A 16,113-nucleotide genomic window follows, 5' to 3' on the forward strand; every position below is an offset into this window, starting at 1 on the left:
AATTTCAGAATAGAATCATAAATAACAGGGTCTGTGGTGGTGGGGGGGGCAGAACAATAAAAGCATAGCTGCAGTATTACAAAGCATGCCCTGCCTTTTCTATACACATGTCATGATATTACATGCAGATCATGGCACACATACATATGCTTTATCATTATAAATATAGCAAGCTCCTGAAGACACAGATGAACATTAAACAAAATTAAGATGGGAAGATCAAATGGTATCAAAGCCAAAGATATGACAATTTCTTTAGCTTATTTAAATCAGTTTAGATGCCCTCCAGCTATAATGGACTTCAATTCACCTTATCCTAGAAAAATCGCTATTTGCTGAGGTTATTGGCATTGGTCCACATACAGGTATGTTTTTAATGTAAGCCATCAAGTTGTTTTCAGTGTAACAGCATAGAAAATGTGTAACGAACAGAGAAAAATAATATATGTTGATCTTCTAGGTTAGAAAGATTCAAAATTATCTAGGCATTGCAGTAGGAAAGGCTTCTGGTATGTTTTTGTTAAATATTCTTCACAAGGTAACAGAAATCATAAAAAAGTAAGTATAGTTCCTAAAGTCAATAGAAAGGTATATAATCTTGCAGAAATATTGTTACATTTAGACTATTACATTTCAAGAAATGTATCTACTAACAAGTTACAATTGTTACAAGTTGTTGGATGGTTGAAAATTCAAATACATTTTTGCATTGTTTGAATTTGATACCATTAAATTGCTTTGTTTTTGTCTGAGTATGGAAAATCATTTGACTTTTAACATTAGGAAGCAGCAGTGAAAATACTATTTTAAAAAAATCCTTGATGCTGCTTCTGTGTTTATCTTTATATCCATAAAAAGATCAACATTCCCAAGATATGGATATGAATAAAGTATCCACATATATCCAGTCTAGTTGCCTACTGACCAAACCGACATTTTATTCTCCTTTCCGGATATGGGTACTATTGAGAGCACTGTAAAATTATTTTTTCCTTGCTAGATTCTTGTGAGAGACAACTAGAAGCCAGAAAAGCTGCAAGTATGGTACAATCTCAGAGAGATGCTAATAGTCAGAAGCAGGGATGGCTTTTGAAATAGAGAACAATTATCACAATATCATTTTTTTCTAATAAAATTATTTTAATATCCTGTATGCTATTTCCTAGTCTGACAGAACATAAATTCCTTCTGCCACTCTGTTTTTATTGATATATCTCCCTGCTTGAGTTGGGTGTGTGAGGAACAAGTGTTTCTACTCAGATGTGCTATATCAGGCACGTCAGACTTGCAACGTCACATGACGTCACGCAACGTATCGGGACTTTTTCCCTATTGCAATGGGGTTGGCACGGTTTCAGTGTGACGCTTCCAGCCCGCAGGCCAGCAGTTTGACATCTCTGTGCTGTACCTGTAGTTTGAAAACTATGGAAACAAAACCATAGTGGCATCATAGTATCATAATACTTTCGTATGTTTTATTATTTCTGGGATACTACTAACCATGACAATGATAGCCATTTCTTCTCAGCTCAAGAAAGAAAGTTTAACTAAATGAGGATATACATTTTTAGTAACAATTTTTTTTAATAGAGGTTTTTTGTTTTTGCCAGTATATCTTAATGTTTCTTATCTTAATAAAGCTCAACTAAAGCAGTTATGTGAAACACTATAGTAGTGATGCCTAGTCAGGGATCAACTGCTGGCATTCTGAGGCAGAAAACTTTTTTCATTCTTTTTGTTTTGTATATTTTAGGCTGACAAAAAATAAACGTGTTTTTATTTTATTTTAGGAGAGGATCAATGTTAAGTACTGCTATTTTTGTTTATGCTGCAACATCACCAGTGAATGGTTACTTTGGAGGAAGCCTTTATGCCAGGCAAGGAGGTAAAGCATTTCTTGATTATTGTTCATAGTGCAGTCTAGCATAAAATGTGGTCTATCTACATATGTATTCATGCATGAACAACCTTTTGCTGATGAAGCAACCAACTGAGCATTTATATGCATGCAGGGAGGACTTGAAGAAGTCCTGAAAAGTGCATTGAGAAGTGCAGTACTGTATTTTTCGGACCATAAGACGCACCTGACCATAAGACGCACCCAGTTTTTAGAGCAGGAAAACAAGAAAAAAAATATTCTGAACCAAATAGTACCGGTATACTAAAACAGGGGTTTTCAACCTTTTCATCCATTGTACCACTTTTAGGACAAGGCAATGTCCGAGTACCACCAGTGGCCCAACAAGGTGTCAAAAACTTGACCCCCCCCCCCAAAAAAAGGAAAAAAAATGATACAGGTAGTCCTCGACTTACAATGATTCACTTAGTGACCGTTCAAAGTTACGACAGCACTGAAAAAAGTGACTTTTGACCATTTTTCACACTTATGACTGTTGCAGCATCCCCAGGGTCATGTGATTTACATTCGGATGCTTGGCAATCGATTCATATTTATGATGGTCACATTGTTCCAGGGTCATGTGATTGCCTTTTGCAACCTTCTGACAAGCAAAGTTAGTGGGGAAACCAGATTCACTTAACATGTTACTAATTTAATTTCTCTCTCTCCTCCTCTTTCTCTCTCTCCCCCTCACTCTTTCTTTCACTCTCCTCTCTCTCCCTCTTTCTCTCCCTCTCCCTCTTTCTCTCCCTATTTTTCTCTTTCCCTCTATTTCTTCCTCTTTCTCTCCATTTCCCTCCCTTTCTTTCTCCTTCTCGCTCTCTCCCTCTTTCTCTCCCTCTATTTTTCTCTTTCCCTCTCTTTCTCCCTCTCTCCCTCTATTTCCTTCCCTCTTTTTTCTCCTTGTCTCTCTCTCTTTCTTTCTCTCTCTCCCTTTCTCTCCCGCTCTCTTTCCCTCTCCCTCTTTCTCTCTCTCCCTCTATTTCTCTCCCTTTCTTTATCCTTTTCTCTCTCTCCCTCTTTCTCTCCCTCCCTATTTCTTTCTCCTTCTCTCTCCCCCTTTCTCTCCCTCCCTATTTCTTTCTCCTTCTCTCTCTCCCTCTCTTCCTCTTCCTCTCTCTATTTCTCTCCCTCCCTCTCCCATTGTCCCTTCCTTTTTTCCTTCCTTCCTTTCTTCCTTTCCTCCCTCTTTGTCCTTCCCTCTCCGTGTTAGAGCAGTACTCGTGGAGGCGGCCCTGCGGCCTGGCTTTCTCTTGCAGAAAGCAAGCTGAAACAGAGCAAGGGATATTGACAGGAACGTGAATTGGCCGATCTCGCGCTCCTGCAATCTCCCTCGTTCGGTTTCAGCGCGAGATCGGCCAATTCGCGTTCCTGGCAATCTCCCTCGCTCCGTTTCAGCCTGCTTTCTCTTGTAGCAAGGGAAGCTGAAATCGAGTGAGGGAGATTACAGGAGCCGAGATCGGCATTTCTCAGCACGTGCCGATTCGCGCTCCTGGCAATCTCCCTTGCTTTCCACTTGCGAGGTTGGGGCTGGCCATACGGATCACCTTCGGACCATAAGACGCACCCTCGTTTTCCCCCCCACTTTTGGGGGGGGAAAGTGCATCTTATGGTCCGAAAAATACGGTACTTCTCTCACACCTAATATTCAGTGCTGAAAATATTACAGACTGATATTTATAAAAGAAAATAAACATGATTGGAAGTGATCGTACTGTGTTGTAAGATGAGCTTATGGGTTTTGGCAAGTATTGGTAAGAAACTGATAGTAATTGATAGACTCAAAACTACTATTAAAATAATTTTATAATAATGGGATTATGTCAGTCTCCTCCTTGGACTTAATATAGACTTTGTCCATTAATTGAGTTTGTTTGCACCACATACAGCATTCTTATTTCTTCCCCTTGGCTTGTTTTTCCCCCCGTTATAATGTTTTGGGATTGTATTGCCCCTCTATGCTGAGGTGGAAAGAGCCTTATTTTTTACTAGCTGAAAAAGAATATGTTAAATTTTTCTCTTAGCTCTCCATGTGAAAACAATTGGAAATTAAATACACATGCAATCAGTTGGTCTTTTGGCTTCATCTTATATTCATCTTTCTTATTCTAGCAACTCTAGATTCTTTCTTTGTAGTTCTGATTTCATAGTCTGTCTCAAATGATCTCCATTTCTTTATTTGTCACTCTCAGTGCTGACAGTCTTTTTAGCAGCTATATTGTACCACCAAGTTCATAGTTCTGTGTTTGTTGTAATAACTTAGATCCTTTTCATATGTACAGATGACACAGCAAGTTTCTCCCATCCCATTCTTATTCTTCTGAATATTGTATTTACATGCAAGATTATACATTTGCCTTTGTTGATTGATATCATATAGATTTAAATTAGCATTTCAGTCTGTCAAAATGATATTTTTTTGCTTTCGTTGCCAGGTATTTGTGCTTGTGTGTGGGGGGGGAGGCGTGTGTGTGTGTCTATATCTATCTATATCTATATCTATCTGTCTGTCTGTCTATCTATCTATCTATCTATCTATCTATCTATCTATCTATCTATCTATCTACGAATACATGGCAACAAAAGCAGAAAGTATACATACATACATATTTGATTTGATGACCTAGACATTGGTATTTGAATATAGATCTTTTTAACATTTATATTTTATTGTGTTTTACTAAAATAAGTGAAATGTTAATATATATTGCTAGTCCATGTATGATATGCCATACATTAAATAAATAAATAAAATTTCTGTTTTCTGTTGTAATACCGTGTTTCCTCAAAAGTAAGACCGTCTTACTTTCTTTTGAGCTCTGAAGTAAGCACTAGGTTTTACTTTCGCGGAGGGCTTACTTTTTGCTGGTACTGGTACCAGTAGGCCATACACGGGGGTGGGGCCTGTGTATGGGGTAACGTGGCGGTAAGAGTGTGGTGGCAGACCAGATACGCCAGCCTGCCAGGGCCCTTTGCCAGTGGCTGCCGGTGGAACTGCACTGCCCATGAATCTGCCTTTGGGCTGCTGAGTGCCAGCTTGTACGTCTACTCAGTGCAGGTGCCAGGCTGAGGGCTGAACATGGCGCTCTTCGGGCTGGGCGCTTTTGGCCTCTACTAGCTGCTCCCGCTGGATCGCCTTCTGCCTGCCTGGCTGCTGCCGCCACCATCATGAGACGAAATGAGGCAGGTGGTAGGTGGGTGTAGTTGCTTCCCTCCATCTGCCAGACACTTGCTGAAGGTGCGTAGGGAAAGGTTGCTGTGTGGGGTTGGGGGGGTGGAGTTGCTTCCCTCTGCCTGCCAGACAACTGCTGAAGCCGTGCAGTGTAAGGTTGCTGTGTGTGGGGGTCGAGTTGCTTCCTTCCACCTGCCAGACACCTGCCAAAGCTGCACAGGGTAAGGTTGCTGTGCCTGCCCCCACCCAGATGCCCTTGCCTCCCCAAAGTGTTTTTTTACCCTACTAACCTGCCTTTCAACTGTATTGCATTTCTTCGCTTCTCAGCCTTTGCCACATGTTTATGGGACAAAAAAAGTTCAATCAGACTTTCTAAGTTCTTGCAAGATCTTTTTTTTTCTCCCACAAACACGCAGTGAAGACTGAGAAGCAAATGGAGAAACACAATGCAGCTGAAAGGCAAGTTAGTAAAAAAAAAAACGCTTAGGGGATGTGAGGGCATCTGGGTGGCGGCGGGGGCTGCAACCTTACCCTGCATGGCTTCAGCAGGTGTTTGGCAGGGGGAGGGAAGCAACTCCACCCCCCTGCCACCTGCCTCGCCTCCTTACCTCATGGCAGTGTTGGCAGCAGCCGGCTGGCTGGGCAGGGGTGATCCAGCGGGAGCAGCCAGTAGAGGCTGGCGCTCAAGCAGTCCAAAGGTTGAAGCAGGGCTGGTGCAGTTCCACTGGCAGCTGCTGGCGAAGGGCCCTGGCAGGCTGGCAGCAGGACAACATTCCGGATCTGGGCCGACTCGCCCTGTGCAAGGCAGGAGCAGCCCAGCAGGGCAGCCCAGAGCAGCACAGTCAGGAGGGCAAAGAGCCCTTGATGCGACTGAGAAATGTCCCAGCAGTGGTAGGGCCAGCAGGCAGGGCGGGTGGAGGCTGGGGCTCGCTGAAGGTTTGGTTCCTTGCGGCCTCAGGCAAGCAGACAGTGGGACGGAGAGGGCAGGGCGAGCGGCAGCCGGTTCTACCAGTGGCCACTGACGAAGGGCCTTGGCAGGCCAGTGGCGGGGCGCTTCAGCTGTCGCATGGAAGATCTGGGCTGACTCACCCTGCCCCACGCTAGAGCTTACTTTCGAGGTTGGGCTTACATTAGGCACACACCCCGAAAATCAGCTGGGGCTTACTTTTGGAGTAGGGTTTACTTTTGGGGAAACATGGTAGTCTCAAGCTTAGGTTTTTGGTAGCTGACCTTCAGCCTAGCTATACTTTTGTCCTTGTGATGTATAAGTGTACTGAACAACAAAGGACCAAAGAAAGAGTTATTTCAAGATCTTATTGCAGACCATCAGAGAGGAATTATTCTGCATTCACTGATTGTTGTGATTAAGTCAACTATAAATCCATGCACAGTTTATTGCAAAGCCACCAACACTCAACATATCCTGAGTTTCAACAGTAGCCATCCACTATGACATAAAAAGAGTTGCATCAAAATACTGTATGGCAGGGTGAGAACCCATTGTATATCCAGCAAGCTAAACTGAAGAGCAGGTACCTATGTGAACAATTCAGGCAGAATGGCTACCTACAAGCATTTATGATAAGATGCCTGCGCAACACCCAGGGGAGAGAGAGGAAGAAAGAAGGTACAAGACCAACATATGGCACACCCTGCCATACATCAAAAACATTTCGGAACGGAGAACGGAGCTTCTGAGATCTGCAAGTGGGTATCGCACACCGCCCAAAGGCTACCATACAAGGAGAAATCATGCGTTGTAAGGATTGCTTGGAGGTGGGAGATACTTCTGTAAGATACCTCTGTATGGATTATCCCTGTGACTAGGACAGATGGGGAGGAAGCAAACCACCAGACTGCAAGGACACAAGCGAGCCGTCAGATAAGAAGACCCAAACTCATTGTTAGCCTCACATTTCAATGAACATGGACATATATTCAGTTTCACAGCTACTGAGATTGTTGGCTGAATAGGTACAAAGTTCCTGTTTCCAAGAGGAGAAATATTTCAGCAAGAGAGAAGGAAGATGATATACATTAATTTCTTCATTAAAACCTTTTTATAATCATACTATGACATTGCCAGAATTTCATAGATAGACTTACGGTAATCGATTTTAGAAAATAAAAGTCATTATTTATAACTAATTAATTTCCTGAATTCTCCAAATTTAAGAAGCAATGATAAAATTGTTCAGAATATGTGTTTTCGAATGATACATAAAGAGAGGTTTCAGGGCCTAAAACTGAATTTATTTGCAAGATTTGTGAAAATACCACCTTGAGGTGTAGTGGTACTGAGAAAAGTGGTACTGAGAGCTTGTCATCATTTCCAGTCTAACTAGTGTTACATGTCAGTTAAGCTATATCCTACTGCACAATTTTAAGGTTCATAATTGTAACCCTGATCACAAATACATATAATGTTTTGATTGGCAGGAAGAAGATGGATAAAGCAAATGTTCATTGGAGCATTCCTTATTCCTGCAATGGTGTGTGGCACAGCCTTCTTCATTAATTTTATTGCCATTTATTATCATGCATCAAGAGCTATTCCTTTTGGGACAATGGTGAGTACTTTAATTTGCAGAAACTGTATCTATCAAGAAGGAGAGATTCCATCTGTTGGATAAAGATGGAAGACTGAAATCTACATAGCTACTATATAGCTACTATATAGCTACTATATAGCTACTATATTCTCCAACAGGAGAATACCCTAAAGAAAGGCTGTCAATGCAGCTGATGCTCTTGTGGAGTGAGTGGGAATGTAAAGGAGGGGCATTGTTGTTCAACTCAGCAAAGCTTGATGGTTGTCACTATCAATTTGGACATTTAATCTATCTATTTTGAATAACTGTTTTCTTGTGATTAATTGCTGCTAAAATAATGGTTGATTTTATTTTAATGAATGTATTTTATATCTCTTCTTATTTGATTTAACAGGTAGCTGTTTGTTGCATCTGCTTTTTTGTTATTCTTCCTTTAAATCTTGTTGGAACAATACTTGGACGAAATCTTTCTGGTCAGCCCAATTTTCCTTGCCGAGTAAATGCTGTTCCTCGTCCAATCCCAGAGAAAAAATGGTAAAATTTAAATTTGTCTATATACATGTATCTGATAAAGTATGTTACCCTACTTTAAAGGGTAGTTGGTCTTTATGGGTACTTCCAGATAATTATCTAAGCATAAGATGATGGCATGTAATAGGAGATAGGATGCATTATCTTTCATAACTACATGACATTTTTCATCAAATAGTGATTGATCTCTTTCGTGAATAGATTGCAGGGGCTAGATGCTCTCATCAATTGTCAAAACATAACTAATATTGGACAATATATTAAAACAAACTAATATTGCAACAGTTTTGTAATTAATCTTAAATGCTGACAGACCTGTGAGACTCACAGTCTGAATTTTATTGAAGTATTCAAGATATTTTAGATTTTACCCCAGTGCATTTTAAAAATCAATGGTGATTTTCTGTTGAGTTCAGTGAATTCAGCAGGAATATTCTATTAAATGACTTTTTCCCATTGACCTTGGTTAAATGAGAAAAATAGTTCTTTTTTTTTCAGGTTTATGGAACCAGCTGTTATTGTTTGCCTTGGTGGCATTCTCCCCTTTGGATCAATTTTCATTGAAATGTAAGTTGTTTTTATAGAAGCAATTTGCCAGTATCAGCTTAACCAGAGATGTATATTTGAATTATACTTATTTTCTCTTTAGGTATTTTATCTTCACCTCCTTCTGGGCTTACAAAATCTATTACGTCTATGGCTTCATGATGTTAGTTTTGGTCATCCTTTGCATTGTAACTGTTTGTGTGACAATTGTGTGTACATACTTTTTACTGAATGCAGAAGACTATAGGTGGTAAGTACAATATGTTTATTCAGTTTTAACCATTAAAGAGCAAGACTGAACATTTGGTCTCTTAGGTTGTAGAGACTGAACAAAACATGAACAGTTTTTATGTTACAACATTTGTAAAATACTTACTTTTTATGAAACTCAGAATGGTTAATTAAATTTGAATTAATATGTGTTACAAGTTTTGTCATGAAACATTTTATGTAATTGGTATTATAGTCTTGATTTGTTTTTCAGGCAATGGACTAGTTTTCTCTCTGCTGCTTCAACTGCAATCTATGTTTATATGTATTCCTTTTATTACTACTTTTTCAAGACAAAGTACGTAATCTAACGTTTTACATCTAACATCTTGAAATAACACAACTTTATTTTGTAACTATTCATAATTTTGGGAATGTTAAAATTTGTTTTATCTTCTGTTTTTTTTCTCCAGGATGTATGGTTTGTTTCAGACATCATTTTATTTCGGTTATATGGCAGTATTTAGCACAGCCCTAGGAATAATGTGTGGTAAGATCACAATGCTTTCAGAATTTTTAGTTCTGAAATTTTATCCTTTTAAACTACTTAATATATTTTTGAAAATATATTCTTAGTTTTCTGAATATATTAAAGAATTGTCAGCTTTAAAATTATTTGATTCCAGTAGATACAAGGTTACATAAGTAATAGCCAATCTCATATTTCTTTATAGGAATTCATTTTTAAGCATAAGGTTTAAAGTGGTAGCATATGACATGCTGAGGATAGCACAGGTCTTTGAGTGACTGCTCTCAAAAATTGCCAAGGCCAGAAATGAAATAAATTACCGTATATACTTGAGTATAAGCCGACTCGAGTATAAGCCGAGACCCCCAATTTCACCCCCAAAAACTGGGAAAAGTTGTTGACTCGAGTATAAGCCGATCCGCCGTTCTGCATGCCTCGGAGGCTGGATCCGCGCTCTGCAAGCCTCTGGGATCCTGGGAGGCCTAATGCAAGCACCAGCCCGCCTGCCTCAGGTCTCCCCCACCCCCAGATACTGGGCTTCAGCACAGCTGGCTGTCTTGCCAAAGAGAAACATCTGGGAAGGAAAACCCTGTCTTACCTCTTTCCCAATTCTGCCTCTGCCCTTCCTCCTACCAAGGTGTTCTGGGACTAGTTCCCTAGCCTTTTGGAGCTTTTGGTGTTCGCCCATCAGCTGTCTACGGGGAGGCAACAAAGCTGCCTCTCTAGGCTTTGAGAAAAGGCCCCTTGCACAAAAGGCAGCTTCAGGACGAGCTTCCAAAAACCCTTTCCTTCCTTAACGCCCTCCCCACCTTCCCCCAGAAAGCCATATTTCTTTTTTTTTTATTGAAAATTTTTATTGAAGTTACAATATTATCCCCTCCCCAAACCACCCCAGAACCCCTCCCCCTCCCCCATATTTCTTCAATAACAAAAACATAAAAAGCTGGTTGGGATGTACTCGCTGATTTCCCCCCCCCTTTTTTTAGATGCTAAAACTAAACTCTCCCTCTGCCTTCCAACCAATATCCCTTTTTAAAATCTTACCTTGGCTCCAGATGGAAGAGTAGAGGAACTAAGCTAGTAAGGAGAGAATTTTTTTCTGCAACTTTTTACTCCTGAAGTAGTAGTAGTAGTAATAGTAGTAGTAGGAATAATAATAATAAATCCCTAAAAGTTGTGCCAGAAAATGGAGGACGCTGGGTCTTTGCAAGTTTTAGCTGTCTGTCAGACTGCCTGAAAAGGGCGGCCTTCAGGCAGCCAGGCGGACAGCTAAAGCTTGCAAAGACCCAGCGTCCTCCATTTTCTGGCATAACCTTCGGAGATTACTTTAAAAAAAAAAACAAAAAAAACCTTCAGAGGAAAAACAGCTGCAGAAACATTTTGTCTCCTTGCTGGCTTGGTTCATCTACTCTTCAGCCAGGAGGGAGTCCAAGGCCTAGAGAAGGAGAGCTTTGCAGCATCCCTATGGACAGCTGATGGGCAGACAGCTGAAAGAAGCAGGCAGGCAGGGCGCGGAGGAACGGAGACCTGCAGGTCTCGGACTGCGGTGGCTTGGGAGAGGTGCGCGCGATCCCGGAAGCACCAAAGCCTCGGCCGCGCACAAGTCCTCGGTAAGTTTTTTTGTTGACTGGAGTATAAGCCGAAGTGGAATTTTTCAGCCCAAAAAGTGGGCTGAAAAATTCGGCTTATACTCAAGTATATACGGTAGATTTAGAATTAATTGCACATAAATTAAGGCATCCCAACAGCAAAACCAAGCTCAAGCTGCAAGCTCAAATACTTTCTTATACAATTCTCTTATTACCCAGTCACAGTTCTTTCTTTTTATCTTCTTTTAATTTTTATGTGAGGCTTCACATAGTAATTTATTTGTAGAAAGATAACCAGCATGATCAGGCAAGAGGATATAAGGTTTAGAATGTAAAGGGAAAGTGGGGAAAGAGGAAAAAAGCCAAATAATATTTTATCACCCTGCTCAATGAGCAAAAATTAATCAGAAGAGGTTAGAAGGTAGAAGGGATAAAAATGAGGTAGACAAGGTAAGAAGCCATTAAAAAAAAAACTATGTATGATCTCTGTAAGCTGGAAGTATCTGAACTGATTGCCTCATGAATTAGTTTTTTCTGGCCTAATATAAAATTTTCCAGATGATTCTTCCTTTGCTCTGGTTTCCATAGATGTTTGGGATAGGCTACATAAAATGACTTTACTTTGGCAGATTTTTTCCCCTTGTTGAACCCTGGGCTTTTTCTGAAACTGTACAGAAACAAACATTATGATAGTTCAAAAAGTAGTACAGGGTATCTTGAATCCTGCAATTGTGGAGATAAAAAAGCATATATTTGAGCATGAGCAGAATGTTTCAATCATTTTCAAAACATAGTTAAACAGTTCTAGGGACTCCCAGTGTGGCCCATGTGACATTGCTGTTCTGTGAGCTACACTGGTTTCTTTGAAAATACACTTTTATAGGAGCACTGGATGTGTTTAGGAGTTGGAGAGTCTTTTGTTGTGATGCTTTAATTTAGATTGCTGCACTGAACAAAGAATTGGAAATGGTAGCGTAAAGTATCTGATCATGTTCACATTTTTGGAACTGCACATGCTATGTGTAACCAGTTCTGTCACTTACCTGGTAAAAAATTGAATCTTTTCATATATAAAGAAAAAAAGCTGATGAAAAGCTACTGCTGAAGAGAAAAGGGATCTTGAATATATTTTCCATGTGAGACTTCAGAGTAGCTGTTGATTACATATTTAAATGTGTTTCCATAAATTTGAAGAGGCACACATTTGGTATGTAGCATCATGCATAATATAAGATTGAGCATGATGTGTCAAATTTGCAGAAATTCTCAGTCCAGGTTGAACACAGAATACAATAAAATAATATTGATAGGTTAGCTGAATTTTAGGTAGATTGAAATTTAAAATATTGAAATATTTCACATCTTTTTGTTGTTGTTCAGTTGTCCTTTTAAAAGTTACTCTAGAAAATAAGTTAAAGTTTTATCAAATTTAAATTAATATGTATATATTTTTTTGCAGGAGCAATTGGCTATATGGGAACAAGTGCCTTTGTTCGAAAAATCTACACGAATGTGAAAATTGACTAAAAGAACTGAAAACTGGAACAGTTAACATTTTAGGGTGTGGGGTGGGAAAAGAGTATATAACTTGCACACCAAAAAGCGCAGGAAAAATTGTGTGCGTGGCACTGGGCACTCTGTGGGTCTCTCTCTTGTGGATCATTTAAAACAACATGCGTTTTCATTGATCCTAGGTTCTTACTGACTTTTTCCAAATGTTCTCAGCAAATGTGTGGATTATATTCAGTAGGCATTTCCACAGTACATGTTTATCTTCCCAAAATTAGCTCATAAAGATGAATAGACTAGCTCTCTTCAGTGAAGAGGACAAACTGTATTTAACTATTTGTTCCATTCATTTCTAAAGAAAGTGAAACAGATGGCTCTTAGAGGTTTCTAGTAAGTTATTGGTACAAAAAATAATTGTTCTAGAAAGATTTCTTCCCTTCAACTTTAGTGTTATTTGATAGGGCAAAGAAATATGGGTGCTACCTGAATAATTTGCAATGTTACCTATTATAAAATATACATGCATTTGTTTTTGTTTTTTTAAAAAAATCAAATATTTGCATGCATTCTCAGTTTAATAAGACCAAGTTTCCATTTGTTCATTACAAAAAGTACGCTGAACTATACGTGAGACCCATCCAAAGAAACTTAACTAATAATAAAAGTGGAGTTTTCTGCACTGCGATTTTTTTATGTCAGGAAGCAAATATATGAAGATGAAGCGTTCAACACATGGAGGTCTAGATTTAAAAACAAAAAATTGAATGTCTACACTGATCTCTTTCTTTCTTTCTTTCTTTCTTTCTTTCTTTCTTTCTTTCTTTCTTTCTTTCTTTCTTTCTTTCTTTCTTTCTTTCTTTCTTTCTTTCTTTCTTTCTTTCTTCCCACCCCCAGTTTGGAATGTTTACTTGATGATTTAAAAGGGGTAACGAGTGTATGAAACATTAAATGATGTAACTTAGATGTAGCTCCCAAATGTATTTGGATGTACAGATTTACTAAACTACTTTTTTTCTGATGATTCAGTGTATAAATATGTGAATTTAGGTGGCTTTTTAACATCTTGCCTGCTCTTGCATGAAATGTTGGGGATTTCCTTGCAGTACGTGTTTCATGTTTTCCGTTCACTTAAGCTCTTTCAAGAGCAAAAACTTGTAATTTATAACAGTTTGATTTTGTTAGTTCTCTCTGGACACTTTCAGGATATCTAGAGCAATATTGCTTTAAGTGTTCAGAAAGTTTCAAATAAACTTTTCAGACAAACGTTCTGATGGTTGAAAAATAGATATATTTTAAATTAAAAGATGATTAATCCATCAGTCCTTGGAAAAACAGTTCTGAAAAAGTTCATGTATATTCTTCAGATACTAAACCCCAGGTTGCATTGGGCTATTCCCTAATGTGCTTTATTCATCTAAAAAGAATTTGCCTGGCCAAGGAGAAGACATTTTCCATAAGTATGCAGATATTGTAAGTGAAAAGAAAGACCATCAAAGTAAAGATAATATTTTCCCAAGTTCCTGAAAATTAAGCTGCAATAAGGAATTAGAAATCCTTGTTTTTAAAGGAAGTTTGAGGTAAACATTTAGTATGCATCTTCAAGGCAAAGTTTGAAGCTAAATAATGCAGATTATTTCAAGAAACAATTTATTGTGAGGGGCATTTGTTAATCCTAATTGGGTGTGTGTGCGTGTGGTATTAAACTATTTTCCTGAGATGAGTTCACTTGAAGACTTTTCACATTGGAAAATAATTGTGCAAGAGAAATAAATACAATTTACAGTAAATGAATTGCAGCTGATTGTTATATAAAATGTTATCATTACATTCTACAATGACCCTACAAGCTTTTACCTAGTTTCAAACCTGGCCCGGAGGCTGAATAGGATAAATATTATACAGTATTTTACAGTATTTCTAAGATAAGATTTACTGTATTACATGATATGGAGTTTGATCTTTTCTCTATTGAAATAACTGCAGCTTACTCTGTATTCAACTCTCCGGCACTTTTGTTCCCAGAAGATAGAATTAATCTTGTTTTGAAAGGTTGTAAAGTTTATACTCAAAATTTTGTAACAAGAACCTGATAATCCATCTGGTCCAGGTACCTTTCTCAATTAATCTTAATTTCTTTTTATTGCTTCAGAAGCTTCCTTTCTGTTGTAGGTCCCTTTATACTCTATCCTTGTTCCTCTGTAATCCTCTGTAATTTTTGTTTCTTTAGGTATTTATTTATTTTCTCTGATGAGATGTCATTTCCTTATATAAATTGGAATAATATTGATGGAATGCTTTTGTATTGCCATACTGTCTATTAATACAGTATCTCCCTATTATAATTTCAATACCATTTTTCTTTTTCCTTTTGTACTTTATATGCTAGCCACTTCCCTGGTTTATTTGCAAATACATTTTTTAATTTTCTATAATTCATTTTTATTTCCATTTCTCTTAATAAATATAATAGCTGTTATAGAAGCTTAATTTATTGAGAAATGTTTATGTTCTCTGGATACTTTTTTAGTTCTTTTTATTTCATCCAGAATAGCTTGTAGTTTATTATGTTATATAAAAAACTTTTAATAAAAGATTTACTTGCATCCCAGTCCATTCTTAAAATCAGTGCCTTTACCTAAATTATTCACCAATTATAAAAATTATTCATTTTTATAATCCCTCCACTATTGCTTTATGTAACAATGCTGCATTCAGTCTCCTTCTAAAAGTATTAGATTTTCATTTTTACATCAAACCCACAGGATTATGACTCAAAAGATATTGGTAATATTTCTACTTTGGAAACCTTAGTGGTCAAATTCTTTGAAATGCAAATGTCTACTCTTGAAAAAAATCTATCTTTCAGGAAAGCAAGTATACACTGTTGAATAACCATTTTTCTGTCTCCCTTTATTAATGAGTTCTAAATTGTCCATGAAATCAAACAAAACTTCTGGTAATTTGTCTTGAGTGATTTTAATGTTTTTCTCAGAAATTCTATCCAGTTGTAAAGAGATCACTCCATTCCACTCCCCCCATCATTCATCAATTTTGATAGAAAAGAATCCTCTCTTTTATTTTTTTTAAAAATTATTTTTTCTTCATTTGGGGCATAAATTTCCAGTATCAGTTTTTTTAATCCTGTTCAAATTAATTTTCATCCACTGCAACAAATTTACCATTTTTTTTAAAATTTCTCAAATTTCTGCGTCACCCAGGTGACTTGATTCTGTTAAGGTAGTCTTATAGTAAAGTAGATTTAGCTCATCTAATTATATTTTCTATTTGTTTTACCTAGGAGGGCTACCATGAATCTTGCAAGTCTGAAAGCATGACACTTCCTGCTGCCACTTTCAACCGGTTGATGCATTAGGGCGAGCCCTTTCTAAGATTATTTCTCTGATGATTAGGCGGGGGGGGGGGGGGGGCTCCTGCTTCTTTTTTATGATTGATTCTCTGGACAGCATTCCATTACACATTTAAGAAGCATTAGCTCCATTTATTTTCCATGTTAAGTATAATCCATTATCAAGCTAAACATATAAAAATTGATACTGTGGCACTTAGTTCAGTAC

At 38.1% G+C, this 16,113-nt stretch overlaps 1 protein-coding gene across 4 annotated transcripts in view; it reads left to right on the top strand.

Moving 5' to 3' along the window:
• TM9SF3 (transmembrane 9 superfamily member 3) overlaps window positions 1-13,559 on the top strand; it is an 80,845-nt gene extending 67,286 nt beyond the window's left edge. For all 4 annotated transcript variants that reach the window (XM_081328345.1, XM_081328346.1, XM_081328348.1 and 1 more), the window contains 8 exons: window positions 1,791-1,885; window positions 7,512-7,642; window positions 8,019-8,158; window positions 8,654-8,722; window positions 8,805-8,951; window positions 9,186-9,269; window positions 9,385-9,461; window positions 12,489-13,559. In XM_081328345.1, the coding sequence (XP_081184471.1) occupies window positions 1,791-1,885; window positions 7,512-7,642; window positions 8,019-8,158; window positions 8,654-8,722; window positions 8,805-8,951; window positions 9,186-9,269; window positions 9,385-9,461; window positions 12,489-12,556 (811 nt within the window). In that variant the 3' untranslated portion in view covers window positions 12,557-13,559. The remainder of the gene's footprint in view (window positions 1-1,790; window positions 1,886-7,511; window positions 7,643-8,018; window positions 8,159-8,653; window positions 8,723-8,804; window positions 8,952-9,185; window positions 9,270-9,384; window positions 9,462-12,488) is intronic.
• The last annotated feature ends 2,554 nt before the right edge of the window (window positions 13,560-16,113 follow it).

Source organism: Vipera berus, assembly GCF_964194415.1.
Source record: "Vipera berus genome assembly, chromosome: 5".
Classification (NCBI taxonomy): Eukaryota; Metazoa; Chordata; class Lepidosauria; order Squamata; family Viperidae; genus Vipera; species Vipera berus.